Source organism: Rousettus aegyptiacus, unplaced genomic scaffold, assembly GCF_014176215.1.
Source record: "Rousettus aegyptiacus isolate mRouAeg1 unplaced genomic scaffold, mRouAeg1.p scaffold_m13_p_9, whole genome shotgun sequence".
Taxonomy (NCBI): domain Eukaryota; kingdom Metazoa; phylum Chordata; class Mammalia; order Chiroptera; family Pteropodidae; genus Rousettus; species Rousettus aegyptiacus.
In genome coordinates, this window is record NW_023416312.1 from 63,851,889 (window position 1) to 63,870,185 (window position 18,297).

General features: G+C 47.2%; 1 protein-coding gene across 8 annotated transcripts in view; it reads left to right on the top strand.

The window, feature by feature from the left end:
- Positions 1 to 8,896, top strand: part of FRMPD3 (FERM and PDZ domain containing 3) — a 130,330-nt gene extending 121,434 nt beyond the window's left edge. For all 8 annotated transcript variants that reach the window (XM_036226669.1, XM_036226677.1, XM_036226675.1 and 5 more), the window contains 2 exons: positions 2,667 to 3,488; positions 5,062 to 8,896. In XM_036226669.1, coding sequence (XP_036082562.1) covers positions 2,667 to 3,488; positions 5,062 to 8,003 — 3,764 coding nt within the window. In that variant the 3' untranslated portion in view covers positions 8,004 to 8,896. The remainder of the gene's footprint in view (positions 1 to 2,666; positions 3,489 to 5,061) is intronic.
- The last annotated feature ends 9,401 nt before the right edge of the window (positions 8,897 to 18,297 follow it).

An 18,297-nucleotide genomic window follows, 5' to 3' on the forward strand; every position in this document is an offset into this window, starting at 1 on the left:
CCCTAGTTGTAGTGCTTCTGTTGATCTGGACCCCAGATGACTCTGCTTGCTGTTTGCTCTGTGTTTCTGTCACAACTTTGATGTGGTCTTAAGAGGAGGTGAATGAAGCTTCTAGCATTTACGCCATTTTTCCCAGTCTCCCTAATCTGTCCTTTTTAAAGATTGTTTTGGTTATTCTGGGCCTCTTGTAATTCCATATGAAATTTTATATCAGCCTGTCAAAGTCTACAGTCATCTAGGATTCTGAAAGGGACTGCAATGAATCTATAGATCAATTTGGAAAGTACTTCCATCTTAATAAGTTTTCAAATCCATGAATCCAAAATGTCTTTCTATTTAAATTTTTAAAAATTTCTTTCACCAATATTTTATAGTTTCCAATGTGCATGGCTTGTTCTTCTTTTGTTAAATGCATGCCTAAATATTTTCTTATTTTTGGTGCTATTGTAAATAGAATTGTTTCCTAATTTCATTAACATATTTTTCATTGCTGGTATATAAAAATACAATTGCTTTTTGTATATTAAGCCTTTATCCTGTAACCTTGCTGAGCTTCTTGTTTACTTCTAATAGTTTATTATTAATGGATTGCTTGGGATTTTTTTATGTACAAGAATATGTCATTAGTAAATAGAGATACTTTTACTTCTTCCTTTCCAATCTGGATGCCTTATATTTCATTTTACTGTCTAATTGTACTGTCTTATTTCCCATTCTACTTTCTAATGGACCTTCTAGTATAATGTCGAATAGAAATGGTGAAAACAGAGATCCTGGACATTTTCCTGATCTTGGAAAAGCTTTCAGTCTTTTACCATCGAGTATGATATTAGCTGTGGGTTTTTCATAGATTACCTTTCTCAGGTGGAAGAAGTTCTCTTTAATTTCTAGCTTGTTCAGTTTTATCATGAGAAGATGGTCTATTTTGACAAATGATTTTTCTGTGTCCATTAAGATGATCATATGGTGTTTGTCCTCTATTCTATTAACATGGTATATTATATTAACTGATTTTTGGAGGTTAAACTATCCTGTTATTGATTTTTAATTTAATTCTGTTGTGCTAAAAAAACATACTTTATATGATTTCATTCCTTTTAAAATTCTTGAAGCTTATTTTATGATATCACATGTAGTCTATCCTGGAGAAAATTCTGGGTGCATTTGAGAATAATGTATATTCTGTTGCCGTTAGGTAGCATGTTCTATAGATTTATAGGTTTAGAATGTTGTTCAGGTTCTCTATTTCCTTGTTGATCTTCTGCCTAGGTTGTTCTATCCATTATTTAAAGTAGGATACTGAAATCTCCAGCTATTGCTGTTGGTTTGTGTATTTCTCCTTTCAATTCAGTCAGTTTTTGCCTCATGCAATTTGGGGCTCTGTTTTAAGTGCAATACCATGCTCTCGTGGTGGCTATAAGCTCTAGTGAAAAGCAATGCTGGCACATTGACCCTGTCAAACTGGAATGTGAAAGGCATTTTATTTTTCAATATCTTGAGTATCATGATGAAGTATAAGGTAGTTGTTAAAAACATGGGCTTTGTGGTCCCTCAGACTTGGGATCAAATCCAGACTGCCATTTATGACTCATGTGACCTTGGATAAATCACATTACTAACTGGATCAGTTTCTTCCTCTGTGAAATGGGGATAATTATAGCACCTACTACATTGGGTTGTCATGAGGATTAAATGGGATTGTGTGTGATGACCCTACCTAAATTAGTGCTTGCTTGGCACCTATCTCTCTGCTGATAGCAAAGTGATTTGACATTGTCTGAGTATGTTCTCACAGATAACATGGGGAGGGGCCCCAAAAACAGACTAACAGAGATGTCATTCAGAGATTATATAAATCTCAGAGGGAAGACCCACCATCATTAAAAGCTGTTGACTAGAACCTTTATGCCACATGTGGGTGTAGCAGGCAGGCTGGCCCTGTGTGAATACAGAGAAATAATATGATTTGAGAAATTACAAGAACGCTCTTCTGACCCTTCTCCCCATATATGCACATCTCGGCATATCTCTTATATACTTTACACATTCAGATACTCAGAATTCTACTAGTGGAGCTTTATTCTTTTAGGGTACCTCTACTGACAGTCCTCTTTGAAATGCAAGCTCTCAGGCATTGTACATAGCCTGTTTTACATTTTCCACTAAATCACTAGTGACTTGTCAGATTTCTTTCCTTCTTCTAGAAGACATCCAACATAACACAAGAGTGAAAGAGTACTGGGGGTTGGAAAGGCCCTGAAAAGGGTAGGAACAGGACAGTTCTAAGAAGGACATGAAACAAATCACACTTCTTTAGGTATGCTTACAGCTGACTCTCAGATCAGACATACCCTTGTAAGAGTTCATCTATGTATAGATTCCAAGGTTTTCACCCCCACCACACCTCACCCCATGCCTTTTCCCACTTCAGAGGTGGTAGGACTGTTAGTAGCTCAGACCATTCTGTTCTACTCACTCTACTTACAGGGTTGGCAGCAACATGGCCAATTGATTCCCCTTCCCCTAATCTGTAACAGCCAGGTAAGACTCTCTTTATGTACCTGTCACCCAATTGTGCACCAGAGACCCAGGCCAGAGATGCCAAGAGAGCTCAGCCACAGTCCTCAGCACCAGGGCTCATCTATTGATTCTCTTTCTGGGTTTAGATTACATGCACAGCGCCCACCGCCCTGTCACTGGGGGCCACCTGGGGAAAAAGGAGAGTAGTTATGTGGGCGGCATGGGCGCCAGCCCCAGGAAATCGAGCCACTGCACGCCCCCGCCTGCCAACTCTGAGCTTGTCAGCTTTTGCTACCTCCACATGCGTGAACAAAGGAAGGAGCAAGAAAGCCAGCCAGATGTCAATGAGAACTTAATCTTCTTTGAGGAGACCAGGCCCCGGACCAAGTCTGACCCCACATCCAAAAGCTCTGGCCAAGGTTACGATATGGTCCCTGATGATTATGATGCAGCCAGCCTAGATCATGAGCCTTGTGCCAGCAGGTCCCGGTCCTATACCCTGGACAATTCCCTTGGGGCCGAAGCCCTGAATTTCTACTGTGACTCTTGCAAAGCCAAACTCCAAGAGCAGCTGGTTCCTCGCAAAGGTGGGAAGTCCGGCTCCTCTCGTGACAATATAGTAGACTTGATATCCCTCCCACCCCCTGGGAGTGAGGAGGAAGAGGAAGAGGAAGATGAGAGCACTTCTCTGTTGCCTGCCATTGCTGCCCCACCTCCTGGTTTTCGAGACAACAGTTCTGATGAGGATGACCCCAAGCGCCGGGTTGTCCAGAGCCAGGAGCAAGGACGCCACCTGCGTGGGCTCCTGTACGATGAGATACCAGTGACATTGATTGACAGTGTGCAGACCCGGACAGTTCGAGATCATGCCCAGGAGCTAGATGATGCCCTGGTGTCCACTCTGCAGGCTCTGGAAGCCCTGGCAGCCTCAGAGGATGGACCACATCCCCCACCCCCACAGACTGCAGGTAACAACAGCCCGTTCCTCTTCCCTCTTGCCTCCCCTTCCAGGCTGGGCCAGCAGGTGGCATTGCTTCTTCCTAAGCAGAGATCAAAGTCACTATGATGTGAAAGGGCAGTGGATGGGCCAGAGGCAGTTCAGATAGAGTCCAGGAGCAACGATGCTGTGGCAGGTGTCTGCTGCTCAGCTCCAGCTAGAGCTCTGGCTCTTACCATTCCATCTCTGGAAATATCTTGCAGATGGACCCTAGGAATTGCGGCCATGAGAGCTACAGAGCAAGGCCAGGATGGAGAATCAAAGCAAAATTGTGAGAGATATAGAAGACATGCAAAAAATACCCAGCATGCACATGACTGGAAGAGAAAAAAAACGACCAAGTAACCACCTATTGACCTGGGATCAGGGGAGCCAGCAGCCATCACTGCTCAAAGCAGAGGTCTTTACCCTGCCTAAGAGCATGGGCTCTCAGTCAGACACACCCAAGTCCTGGATTCTTCTCTCACTTTCAGTGTGACCTTTGGCAGGGCACTTACCCTCCCTGGGCTTCACTTTTGTCAAATGGGTTTGTTAACAATAGTCATATCACATAGAGTTGTTGTGAAGATTAAATGAGATCATTTCACACAAAGCACTTAAGTACTGCCTAGCACATAGGAAGGACTCAGTAAGTGGTAGCTATTATTAATTATTATTAGGTTGGAGAACAATACAACATGCATGCTTTTACCTATTACAGACACACGTATGTCCATCTTATAGACAAATACACATGTTGGACATGTATCCATAGTCATACATACATACTTCCATATACATACACTTTAAAAAGAAGAAGTCAGTGGTACAGCAACAGAAAATGAATAGGGAAAAGTAAGGCATATGAAAAAGCATGTGAGGTGAGAGAAAGTATAGATAGAGAAGATAAAGAGGTTGGAGTCGGAGGGAGCCTGGCTGACCAGGGAGGGAGAGTACCAACCCCTGCCTTTTCTGTATGTGAGGGCATCTCTGGTGTGAGGCAGCCCCCATGTATTCTGCCCCCATGGCTGGTATTTCTTTTTGCTCAGAGTATGGAGCTCTAAGCACTAACTGCTCCTAGGATAGAGACCTATGTGGTAGCCAGAGAGAGGACAAACTCAGCTAAATGGCCTCAGCTATAAGGACAGCAGGCAGGCTTGGCCAGATGAGGAGGGCTAGATAAAGAGAGACCTCTCTTTGCCAGCTCTCTTCAGGACAATTAACAAAAATTTCCTAGCTGTGGAATCTAAAAATAGTGATGATTAGCATGTTGTTTTGCATGTGATTTGCATGTTAATTTGCCATGAAACTGCTCAGATCGTCTCCATGCCTCTTTTGTTTCTGTTTTGGATTCCTGCCCTTCATAACCCTTCTCCCAGCTTGACTCCCTTTGTCCCCTCCCCTCCCTCGTCCCACCCTCAGTCTTGCAGTTCCCCCAAGCCTGACTTATTTCCCCCAGCTTGCAATACTGCTAGTTAACCTTGGCCTCCATAAACTCTCTACATATGGTTAGGAAAGGACTTGATCTGAGTTCAGTGCAGCAAGCCCTGTTCGTGTTCCTGTAGGTCTGATCGTGCTGGCCACAATCACCCCTGAATCATCGCTGGACTCGGGCCATGAAACCAACTCTTCAGAGCTCACAGACATGTCAGAGATGATGTCTGCCATGAAGCAGCACCAAAATACCACCTACTTCCTGGCGCAGCACCTCAACAAGGACAGTCTTCTGGCCCGCAAAGACCTGCCCTTCCGCATCCAGAGCTGCGCAGCCCAGGCCGTTCTCACAGCCCCTTACTCTCCTTACTCTCTTGGGCGCTCAGACCCCAATCCATCCCTCCAGCCAGCTATCCCAGGCCAGAGTCCTGGCCCCCCTGGCACTCGGAGAAAGCTGCCCCAGTCAGAGGCCCAGCCACAGCGAGAGCGAACATATGCTCTAGCAGTGCACCCAGCACTGTCCCCACAGCTTAATGAGCAGAAGAATTTGAGCCTGCTATCCCCAGTTCCTGAGGACAAAGGGTCTGGCCACACTAGGGCAGGCCTAGAGATGTCACTAAGGGCAACCACAGCATCCCTCAGTGAAGAGCAGGTCTCTGAGATAAGGGAGAACCTACCAAAGGAAGTCAGGTTGAGCCCCAAGCTTATCCTAGACCCAAAGGGCAGTGTGACTCCAGCTGTCATCTCGGCCGCCCTACCGCAGGTGGTTCACACTAAGATTCTACCCACCCCTGGCGGAGCCTTGGGGAACACCCTCAGCAGTGGGGAGAGAAGGCTGGAGGCCAGCATGGGAAGGCCAGAAGTCAGCATGATAAGCAGCAGTACCAATAAGAATCTTAAGTTCAAAGTGAGCCCCAGTGCTCCAGAGGCCTCACGGAATTCTCAGCAGCAGCTGAGCTCAGAAGTCTCTTCCAGCTCCAGAGCATGCAGCCGGGCTGATAGCCTACATCTCTCCCCAAAAGGAGACAGGCTGCCTATTCAAAGTTTCCCTCCCAAAAGCTATCTTTTGCGAGCAAGTCGAGAGTCTGTGAGCAAGCAAGCTACAGGGGATGTGGCAGGCAGGGGTGGGTCAGAGGGCGCTAAGCCTTCCCTGCACAAGCAGGGCACCATCTCTAGCCAGGGGGAGAAGGGGCAGCTAGAGAGCATACCCAAAAGCAGCAAGCTCGAGGAGACCAGCCTGGTCCCACGAGCCAGCTACCCCATGGCTCTGCAGAGCCCCAGCAGCCAGTCCCAAGGCCAGAGCCCACTGAGACCCCAAGCTGTCAGCCGTCAGGTGAGCACCATGCCGTCTAGGAAACTTGAAACAACCCTGGATGGAGCCCATGGGACCTCCGAAGGCCCTACAAAGCCCAAATCATCCCGAGGTACTTTCCGGCTACGCAATTTATTCTCTGCCACCTTCCCAACACGCCAGAAAAAGGAGACCGATGAGCGACAGGCCCAGCTGCAGAAGGTAAAGCAGTATGAACTGGAGTTCCTTGAGGAACTTCTAAAGCCACCAAGCCAGGGGGAGCTGCCAGGCACTGAGTACCTGCAACCCCCAGCACCAGGCCGCTGCAGCTGCCAGCTACGCAGCAGCCCTGTGCAACAAGGGCCTGGCATGTCCCGTGAGCAGAGGCGCAGCTGCGATTGCAAGCGCATCTGCCGAGGGGGCCGACCACAGGCTCCCCAGACGCCAGTGCCTGGCCTCCGGGGGAGGGAGAAAGACAAGATACCCTCTACTCAGAGGCAGACAGAGGCTGGCCCAGACCTGAGCCTCAGCAGCCCCACCAATGTCCAGCGCATCCGCTCCACCAGCCTGGAATCCCGAGAGTGCCGATCAGACCCTGAGAGTGGTGTTTCGTGCCTGACCACGTGTGCCTCAGGGGGTGAGTGTCTGGGAGCTCCCAACTACAGGAAAATGATACGCCGCTACAGTATCAGTGAGCTGGAGCAGGGTGACAGGGCCTCGCTGACCTCAGATGTGTACCCACACCCACCCCTGAGTATGCTGCCCAGAGAGGCCAAGGAGGTAGAGGCAGGCCTCCCCCTAGTCTTAGGTCCCAAAACCAAGCCTCTGGAGTCACCAACCCTGGGAGACCCCTCATATGTCCAGGTTGCCCCTGAGACCAAAGGTCCCAGACAGATGGCCGTGTTCTCACTGCCAGAAGAGGTGTACCAGAAGCCCGCTGAGCTGGACGAGGATAGTGAGAGCAGCAAGTGCTGCTCCATCCGCTACTGCTTCTACTACCGCAAGTGCGACATGGCAGATGATGTCAGCGATGGTAAGGATGAGCTGTCCTACTCTATCCCTATGAAGATTCTGCCCGGCATGAAGCTGGATGAGCAAGTGGTACCCGTAGTGAGCAGGACCCTGCAAGTGCTAGATGCGGCCACCTGCAGCAGCAGCAGCAGCCCTGAGGCCTCCCGCACCCAGGAGATTGACCTGCGAGTATCCACCTTTGAGGGAAGCCTGGCCAAGATCAATGCCCTGCGGGCCCATGCCTATGGCCTGCCTGATGGCTTCCTGGCTGCCCGGCTGGACACCAATGAGCTACTGACTGTCTTGCAGCAGTGTGTAGCCAGCCCTGAAGCCCGTGCCCCCAAGCCCTACGTCTCTCAGATCTCTGAGTACAAGCTCGAGCTGGCTCTCAAGTTCAAGGAGCTTCGGGCTTCCTGCCGCCGTGTGGCCAATGTGGACAAGAGCCCAACTCACATGCTGGCAGCCATTACGGGAAGCTTCCAGGTGCTGAGCAGCCTCATTGAGACTTTCGTGCGGCTGGTGTTCATTGTGCGCTCAGAGGCCCAGCGCCAAGAGCTGCTGGCCAAGGTAGAAGAGGTGGTGAGGAACTACACCTTCCTGCTGCGTGCCGCTGAGGAATCCACCACCCGGAACCTTAAGCAGCAGCAGCAGCAGAAGCAGCAACAGGCAGCAGCAGCTATAGGGGTGGCCCCAGAACACCCACCAGGCTCCCCAACTTCAGTGACTGTTATGAGCACATTCACCCATTCCTTAAAAACTCTTATTAAGTAGAGCATCAGCCCAGGCCTTCCCCGTCCCCACTCTCAGCCCTAGGTTTGAGCTTTGTGGTCCTTGTATCCTGTGGTGAGTGTGTGTGTCTGCTGGGCCAGTCAAGGTCTGAGAGCCTTCAGTCTCCAGGGAGCAAAAACTTCCCTGCATTTAAGGCTGTCCCTGAGTACTCCAGGCCACTGGCACCCTGGGTGTTCTCCCTCCTTCCCTGGCCTCTAGGCGTCACTGTGAGGGCCAAGGCCCCTGGTCACTATGCCCACCACAGAGCTGTATTTTTTCTCTCTTCTCTAGGGCTGCGAGGTGACATTAGGTTCACTTCCTGCTCTGTTTTGGGGACAGGGAAGCCAGGGCCTGAAGCAGGCAGGCCCAAGGGCCTTGAGTTCCTCCTGGCATCTGCTCCCCTCCAGGGAGCAGTGGCAGTAGCAGCAGGCCACAGCGCTAAGTGGAGGGGAGAGGGCATATCAGCCCAGATGTGCCCGCCCACCCTGAGCTCACACTCACGTGGCAGAAGCCACCCCAGAGGGCCTGTGCCCGGGTGGTAGTCCTACAGTAAACAGCCACATGGGACTGTTTGCAGCCAGCCCAACAGGCTGACAGCCTCTAGAGCCCTTGCCCCCTGGCCTAGTAGCTCCACACCAGCCATCCCCAAAGTGCCCTGTCCCTCATGGATGGGCAGGGCAGCTCAGTCCACTAGGGAGCAAGCATCTTGGATCACCCCACTCGTTCTGGATAAGGTACCTGGTGAAAATGCCTGCTCTAGGGAAACCCGGAGCAGGCCTCAGAGCCCACCTGGCCCAACCCAGCATAGCGCAGGGCCTGTGGCTACAGGCGTGTGGCTCCTCTCTCAACATCTCTCAACCAGACAGACTGTCCTTAGGAGTTCGACTTAGCTACAGATTGGGGGTGGGGGTGGGGGGGAGGGGGGAAGGGGATAAGGGGTGGGGGGGTTGTTGATGACTATATCTTAAACTTCTGGAAGCTAGCGTGATATGTTAATCCTGAGTATATGCTTTTGGCTGTGTATTGACCCTGTGGATTTGTCTCTCTAAGAAAAGAAGCTGAGCGCCTTACCCGGTGCAGTCCTGCACCTTTCCCTCTCTCTCTTTCTCTCTCTTGAGTCATCTGGAAGGGAATTCACACTGTTTAGCATTCTCCTTGACACACATCTACTGTTACTGTCACCACCCCCCTACAACCTTTCTGGGAGTGAAGACACGGAGTCCCTACCAATTGTCCCATTGTAGGGAACAAAGAAAGCCAATGTTTCTTCTGTATAGATTGCTTCTTGTCCACTTCTCCATACTTCCCTGTTTCCCACTCACTCATATCCTGTGTCTGTCTCTTGTCATCATTATGTGAGAGGCCCAGGTGGAATCTCCCATTCTTATGTGAGTTTTATAAAAACGTACACTGTGCTTAACCCCCACCCATCCTTGGTGTCCTCTAGTGCAATAAAGCCCCCCTGAGTGGCGGTTTCTCCCAGCAAAGATCAGGGGAGCTCCTCTGCGGAAGCCAGCTCCCCTCTTCTTTGCCTCTCTCACAGGACCAAGTTGTTTAATGGGCCAGAGATGCAGCCAGTGGGGAACCTTTCCCCCTTGACTGCTGACCAAGTGCTGACTGATGTGGTCTTCCTCTTCTCCCAATTTTTTGATCCTACACCTTTGCCACTTAGGCCCTGCCTGTGTCATTCTACCGCCATCCTTCACCTCTCCCTTAGCCTCATGGAGAGGACACATTTTCTAATGTCTGTATATAGTATATATACTACACAAAATATATAAATTATATATATATATATATACTAATTTATGTCTTGTTTTTCAAATAAGAATGATTAAACCTATTCATCTTACTATCCCAATAAGTCTTGGTGGTGCCTCTTTGTGGGTGTCCTTGTGTCCTTGAATTGTTGGTTGGTAGTGGCCTTCTGAGTACTGTTCCTGTGCCTCTCTTCCCATCTATCTGGACTCCAGTGTGTGATGACAGCTGAGGACCCTGTTCCTCCTGCCTCCCCTCTGTTCCTCTTAGTAGCCTCCTGTTTATCACAGGAGTTGGATACTGTCTATTCCTTTCTCTGTACCCTGGAGCCTCCAGCTCGCCTGGTCACCAAGGCTATGACCTCAGAGCTGAAGGGGACAGGGAGCAGTGTAGGGGCAGAAACACGATATGCTCTGTGCCCAGTGTGCCGGTGGCCTGGGAGTCCAGAGACAGGGTTTTAGGCCAGCTTTCAGGTTGGAATTGGGAAATGGGGCCTCTCCCTCTAAAGTGTGCCCAATCACCTCAGAGTATAGTCACCTCAAACTGCTTTGTAGTTTAAGCTAGTGACTCCCTTGCAATGACCTCTGGCAATGTATTGGGGAAGGGGTGGCTGGCCTCTTTAGCATTTCAGAGCAAGTACCTAATGGTGAGAAATGATTTTGTTTCTCTATTTTTTCATCTCCTTCTGGTAATCACGGTCCCCACTAGCCTGTGAGGTGGTTTTGTGCTAATTAGAAAAAGGTTCTCTTTGCCACTCCCACCTGCCCCCCCACCATGATTAATTAGAAAAACAAAAAGCTCACTCCCTGGGTGGTGCTAGCCCTGAGGGCATATGGCTCACTCATTTAAGCTCTACCCAGGCCCACTGGCCTCGTTGGCCGAGTGCACAAACTACACAGCCATGTCCAGTAGCCCTGATTATTCACTTCCTCCCTAAGACTAAGCTCAGACTCTTTTTTCACATCTGCAATGGTCGTGGCTAAAGCGGTTTGGAAGCAAAGCATAGAGGAGGAGCAAGAGACAGTGCAGTCAAGCTGGGCTGCTACGGATCCTGTCCCACAAGGTTGGGACTCAGTGAAAGGCAGTGCCAGTGTACAGTAAGGCCTGCTACCTCTCGAAATGACTCAAGAAACTTGGGCTCTGTCTCTGCACTACACTGGTAGCTGCTCACAGTCAGAAAGCATGCTTACTCAGTTCTATACCCTGGGTACCCACCCACACAGTATCTGGCACTTAGTAGGTCTTCAATAAATTTTTGTTGGATGATTGTTGAATGAGATTACTGTCAGGAAAGCCCTCCCCGACCACTATACCTTGTGAAAAGGGCCCTCTCCTCTGGGAATGGTTAATCCAAGGCAGCACAGTTGGGCAAAGCCAGGCGGCCTGGCACCTCCAATCAAAGGATAAGTAGTTGGATCTGAAATCTGGCATGCCACTGACTCAGCTGAGTTTTACCAACAACTTTCCAAAATCTTCAGAAACTCTCCTGAGGTGACCAATGATCTCCTTTTCTGTGGATCCAGAGTCATCCTCTGCAGTAGCCAGGAGCACTGGGGGTGGCCATCGTCCCACCAGCATCTTCCTTGCCATCTTCAGCCTGAGCCAGAGCCTGAAGCTGACAATCTCCGACAGCCCCATACCAGACACAAGTCCCCAGAGCCTGACTCCTGCCTTTCTGATTTCAGCCAATTAAAGGGAAATGAGTTAATGCTTTTGGCATGTGCCCAGGATGCTTGTGGTGCCAGCACAGTCACATTTTTTTCAAGCTGTCGTCAAGGCACTGTGGATAATAGGCAATTTCATCAACAATGAATTAAAAAGACCTCCCTCAGCCAGAACTTTTCTTACCAAAGGGGTAGGGAAGGATCAGTTTGCCAGCACTGGGAAGGGGTATGAGTTTATGTTTTAGGTTCAAATTTCTCCAAGTAGTCACTAGGATGGAAGTAATAACTGCATCCCATTCCCCATTTTGTAGGCTGGAAGTCAGGCTATGCGCGTGTGTCTTGAGTAAGGAGGAAGTCCTCCATGGAGTGGGAGGAAATGACCTCTGAGGGTTCAGTCCTGGACCCTGGCAAAATGTCCTGGACTCCAGGTGAGTCTCTTGGTTCCAATGCCCTAACTTTCTAAAAGCCAATGTTAGGTAGAAGTTATGGAAGCCCACCTTACAAAACGATTCCTTTCACTTTAGTGTTTCTAGTGACTCCTTCACACCCATGCTCACACATCCACACACCCAGTTCTTTGGTGCTGCCTAAACTCCCAGTATCATGAGGATAGGCTCTGGCACCCACACTGATGTTTCCAGCTGCAGGTCCTAGACCTATCACTTAGGAATGAGCTCACTTTTAGTTTCCCTGCCTTCCTGTCTGTCTGTCCTTTCCTCTGGATGTTGATTCTCCATTATTATTTTCAAGGCTTTGGCTAAAAGGAATATGCGTTTGTACCCTTCCACAACACAGAAAAGTTGATCCCTGCTCTTAAATATGCAAAACCAACTGTGCATGAGCACTTGCCATATGCCAGGCACTGTGTTAAATAATTTACACACATGTTCTCATTTAATCTTAATCTCTGAGAGAGACTGTGATTATATCTTCTTCTCAGAGGAGAAAACTGAAGCCCAGAGAGGTTAAGTCACTAGCCCAAGGCCACACAGCTGGTGATTAGCCTGTCAGTTTTCCAATCCAACCTAGATGTTCAACTGCTGTACTGCAGTACTCAGCCCAGCTCTACCTTTGAAGCACCTCCCCTGGAAACAGGCACGGATTCAGCCATACTCTTGAGAAGATGGCCTGCAGTTGTTGCTTGGGGCCCAGGCATATGTGGGTTGTAACAGGTAGTTGGGAACATTGGGGTATGAGGTGCAGGATACTGCAAGCCTACCTAAACCACCACCCCAACACACACACACACACACACACACACACACACACACACACACCTATTTTGGCTAGACTAGCCTAGTGCCACACTCACCTCGGAGCCAGGGAGTGGAACCGTATATGTGTATGGAAATTTGTGGGTAGAGATGTTGTGTCCAAAAAGCCACCATCAAAATTATGGGCTACCACCATATGCTCCTCAAACTGAAGTCTAAGTCTCCCAGGGAATGTGGTATTGTGCTGGCAAATACAAAAAGCCACAGTTATGATGTCACCCATATTCCTGATGCATTTGTATTTTTTTCAAAGATTTGGGAGGAAAATATATGGAGGATACATTAAATATTTATATGTAAAAATATAAAGAGGCATGCAGAAGTTTCATGCAGTGTAAAGAATACATATCTTTTCAACAACACTTGAGACTCATGTCTGATACTTCTTGCTACATTCTCATACCAACCTCCCGACATCCAGGTTCACTTCCCTCTACCACCAAACATGCTTGGTGGAAATATGGGACACACTCAAGGTCTATCGGATGAGCTAACTGGTGGTGTGGGCCCCAAGGACAGGATGTGCAGGACTGGCCTATTTCCGTGGATCTGGGCACAGGTGGGGATTGGGCACTTCTCTGGGGATAAATAGAAGATGTGGCATGATGGAGTGCCAGGAAAGGTCACCAGGAAATGATGGGGCAGCGTTACCAATGCCTTCTGCCCCTACCTGACCTTGCCCCCGCCCCATTGTGACTTATCACACATTTTGGCACAAGGTCAGCCCCAGGCACAGCCTGAGGGAGCCATATTCCCTGCAAGCTGGAGATATCTTCAATGAGCAAGTAAGCAGGGAGGCCGTGCGAGTTAAGATGAGCAGCTACCCCCTAAAACAGGGCTCAGGTCTATTTTCAGTCCAGCCAATGAGTTTCCATATGATGGGGTACAAGTCATTTCACCTCTTTGGGGTTCTTAGCTAAAATGAAGGTGACTGAGTCTCTGGCCTCCCTCAGTGGCTCTGAAGATTAATGAGGTAGTGCTGGAAAAGCAGCTGTAAAAATTCTGAGTCCTAGCTGTATTAGCTTAACAAGTACAAATCAAACCTCCCCATTTGCAGCTGGTCCACAGGAATTAATTAAGCTTGCACCAGGAGCCTGGAGCTGGAAACTTGGGAGGCATATTTTCTTTAAATATTGATTGTTCTCAGTCAAAATTGTCTTCTAGTCAATTCCCCTCAAAAGGTATATGCAAGATCTCCCTCTTGAGGCTGTTTTTTGAAATTGGGAAACCTGCCGTTACCTCAGCGGAGAACCCCCATCCTGAGGTGAACATAGTCAGACAGACCTAAGGCTCTTCTTGGCCTTTAGCCAATATCTTGATTTGTTTCTCTGACATCCTCCTCTCCTCACTTCATTCATTTATCTTACTAGAAGCAGCTATAATTGAAGGAGGCTTGAACTTCAGCTATTTCTTCAACATTTAGGCTTAGCTCTTAGCAAAGGGCTTTTACCTCCAAACTCTTAGCCAGCTTCCTGGTGACAGCTTCAAGTTCTATCCACCATGCCCAGTGTTTAGTTCCCATGTGTCCTACCATTGCCCTAGCAGTTTTCCAACCTATGGCAGCCTTCCCAGGCCAGCAGTAGAAATGATTTTCAAAGACCCTTGGGGAGGGGGTGGTTCCACTCCTAGGATCATGGCAGAATGGCCTAAAAGGCAAAGTTGGCTTTGGTTCCCAACCCCTGGTTGTCTTTCCTACCCCTTTCTCACCAGGACATACTGGGTCCTCATGCATTCTTCTGGCCTCTAAATGCCCTTTATGGTGACGACCCTCTAGGCCTTCTCTCCCTTCAGAATGACCTCTTCCTCTCCCCAAGCAAAAACTGACTGATAATATGGTCATATATTAAGTTTTGAGCCATCTGATTAACAAATAAAGCAATTTGTGCTGTAACTAAGGGCTCCCTGCAAAGTTAGAGTCATATCTAATACATAATACAATGAGTCTGAGTTTTTAATTGGTATGCATGCTGTGTGACCTTGGCTTTGGAAATTCCTTCTCTCAATTATGGGATTATGACAGTGGGGAGTATCCAAGCCACTGAGATAATGTGTTCTCTTTGCCTTCTCTAGAACCCTAATCACTCAATATCTCAGCCTGCCCTCCCTACAGCATATAAATTTGAGGATAAATTTGCAGCATGTGCAAATTGTTTGCAGTTTCTTGGAATTAACTACAATTCCTGCTTCTTAGTTTGATTTATAGGCAAAAAAAAAAAAGATGTATGACAGTGGCAGGACTCTTGGCCCCCGAGGAAAGAGGAATTGGTAGGAAAGTGAGAGTAAGGACAAGCATTTCTATCCCTTTCCTAACCTGGCACAACAGGAATGCACAATGTCTGTAGAGACCTGAAAAAAGTTCAAAGAACCAAGTAGAAAATGGACACATTTTCCCGCTGCTGAACAATGGAGGAGACTGATTTCACTTGCAGTTTCTATAGCTCTGAGCCCACAGTAGCTTGGCTCTGTAACAGAGCTGCAAGTAGGAGCTCTACACCAGGAGCCAGAAGACTGGTTCTACTTGCAGCTCTTCCAAGAACTAACTGTGTGACCTTGGGCATTCACTTCCCCTCTCTGGGTATTGGTTTCTTGCCACATAAAATGAGTGTGTTAAACGAGAGGGCCTGTTAGCTTTTTAAAAGCACACATTCTTTCATTTAAGGATTTTTTTTAAACAAAGGCACGTACTTCTAGTATCACCCAAATACTCTCCAGTCAATCATTAAACTGGGAGAACACTCCAGCTCATAAAAGTTAAACACCTCAACAAACCACAGAGACCACTTGACCCTGCTATTTTCATCAAATCCCCTGTCAAGGGGGGCTGAAATCTCCCATCTCTTAAATCTCTAGATGATTTCTAGCCCCCTTGGATACCAACCGTGTACAATAAAGCCTACCTTCACAGGAAACCAACTAATGGGAACCCTAGGACACTTAAACGTATCCAAAGGGTCCAGCTAAATCCTACCTAAGGTAAAATAAGCAAACTTTGCTTTATGAGATAAATCTTCTAGAACAAGACACATTTAAGATGGAGTTACGTTAATGAAACCAGAACTTACGAATGTGTCCTTTGCTCTTTCAAAGGAATCCTACATTGAATCTTTTCTGAAAAGCCACTGAGTTACCTCCTAATTTATCTACAGTGTCAATCCAGATTTTCAATTCACATACTTAAGTATTTAAAATGCATCCACACCAAGGCTGGGTCTATGTTAGGGACTGCGGGAGATGCATGGTTTCTACCTTCAAAGAACTTGCATGCCTGTTGAAGACAGATAATATGAGTTTGGGAGTTCAGGGCCCAATGAAATGCCAACTCCTGAGCTGGTGAGCTCAGTGCAGGCTGCAGCACATTGGGAAGTCTACAGACTTGATGTCCTTTGTGGCCTTTGAAAACCCTCTGGTGTGCTTATAAAGGTGTGATACCCACTGGCCATCACTTTGGAATTGAATGCCTGTTGGCTGAAAAAGTGAGGGTGGGAATATGAACAAGGACAAATCACACAAACATGAAAAGGGAAAAAATTGGAACATTGGCAGGAGATAGAAAAGAGAAAATATCTTGAAAGAAATGCTAATACCCAGAAAGAGCAAGAAAGGTTGCTTGAAGATGACAGGGAGATCCAGCTAGTCAAAGTGAAATATTAGAAGCCCAGTGCACTGGAATTGAAGTGGCAGGCCCAGCAAAAGGAGATTTTGCTACAACTACTTCTTTCTAGTCCTGCAAGGAGTGAGAGGGGAGAGCCAGGACTTCTTTCTCTCTGTTGTTACAGTAGTCATTTACTAGTCTACAAAGCTTTTTGAAGAAAAAGGCCCTGTTTTATTCTGTAATCCAAAGGCTGAGCACGATACTTTGCCCATAGTTGCCGCCCAAGACATGCCTACAGAAGAAATGACTGAACAAATGGATGAATTTAGAATCTCCTATAATGTCTGGGATCTCAGAGGGAGACAAAACCAGACCTGCCCTATGAGGCAGGGGATTGAGGGAGCCCTTCCAAAGGGAGACTGTTGACAAAATTCTCCCCATGTCCCTGAGCTTTGGAGTTAGTTGGAAATATAAAATGTGGGCAAGAGGGCATTCTTCTGCCTTTTCTAGAACAAAATAATTTGTGCAAAATAATTTCCCACTCCCTTTATCTCCAGCTTAGGGACCAGATTTCCTCTCATCGGCACTCCTGCCTTTATCTTCAGCATCCTGAAACTAGCATTCAAAGCCCTCCGCAGTCTGGTTTTGTATGAGTCAAGGTCAACCAGAGAAACAGCCCCAGTAGAAGACGTATATTAAAGGATTTATTGTAAGGACTTGGCTTATACCATTGTGGGGGCTGGCTAGGCAAGTCTGAAATCCATGGGACAGGCCGTCAGGAAGAGTAGGCTGGAATTATCAGGCAGCAACTGAAAATGCATTACACGAATGGAATTTTTTTTTCAATGAAACTCAAGTTCAGCTCCTAAGACCTTCCAACCTATTAAATCAAACCCACCCAAACTGTCTAGGAAAATCTTCTTTATATAAAGACAATAATTACGAACGTGAATCACATCTACAAAATACCTTCACAGCAACGTCTATTAGTGTTTGATTCAATAACTGGGACTACAGCCTAGATAAGTCAACACATAAAATTGACCTTCATAGGCTTTCAGTTGCCTGTCTTATCTGAGCTCTCAGCACACCTTTCCCTCAACTCACCTCCCCCCACATTCATCTGCTCTGGGCCTTTGTTAAAATTATTCTCTCAGCTCTCTATCCCCTTGTTGCAATCCTTGGTTTTACTAGGTCAGTTTCCTGAAGTATCCTTCCAAAATTCTCTCAATTTGATTACATTTCTCCCACTCCCATACTTAACCTTATTTCTGTAAGTATCTTTATTGCCTGCTAGGGGGAAAGGATTGTGTACTATTCATTCCCTGTGTGGCCACCCTCCTGGAGGCCCTGGCATAGAGAAGGATCTCAGCACATTTCTTTTGAATTATATCAAATTTAAGAACCCTCCACCATTTACATATAACTCAGCCACACTCTTTTCAAATCCTCACCTCTTAGGATCCTTATGCCTGCCCCATACACATTGTCCCTTTTCTAATGGTCTAATTTGTCCACATTCAAGCACCCTTAAAGGTCTGAGGACATTTTTTCTAATTATTTTAATTCAAATCACCTTTAAACTCTCCCCTCAGGGACTACATTACCATAGATAGCGCCTAAGGCCCACCTACCCCTAAAGAGTAAGCCCCTCACCCATCTCACCTATTCCCTAGTATAGATTACCTTTCTAGAGAGAAAAAAAGGATCAAGGATAACAGCATCATTTGTATACACATTTACATTCATAGAACTTGTTGATCAGATTACCTAGTGTTTGCCTTAAGGGGATGTTTAGTTTTAATCTAATGAGTTGATTTTTAGATAATCTAATTAGATAATATACTAACTCATTCCTTTATCTTCTTCAGGTCTTTGCTCAAATGTGACCTTCCCAGATAGGCCTTCTCTGACTACTCTACTTAAAATTATACTGCCTTCCCCTCCATTACCAACCACCATGGTACCTTATCCTACTGTCTTGCCTGATTTTTTGCCACAGCACTTAT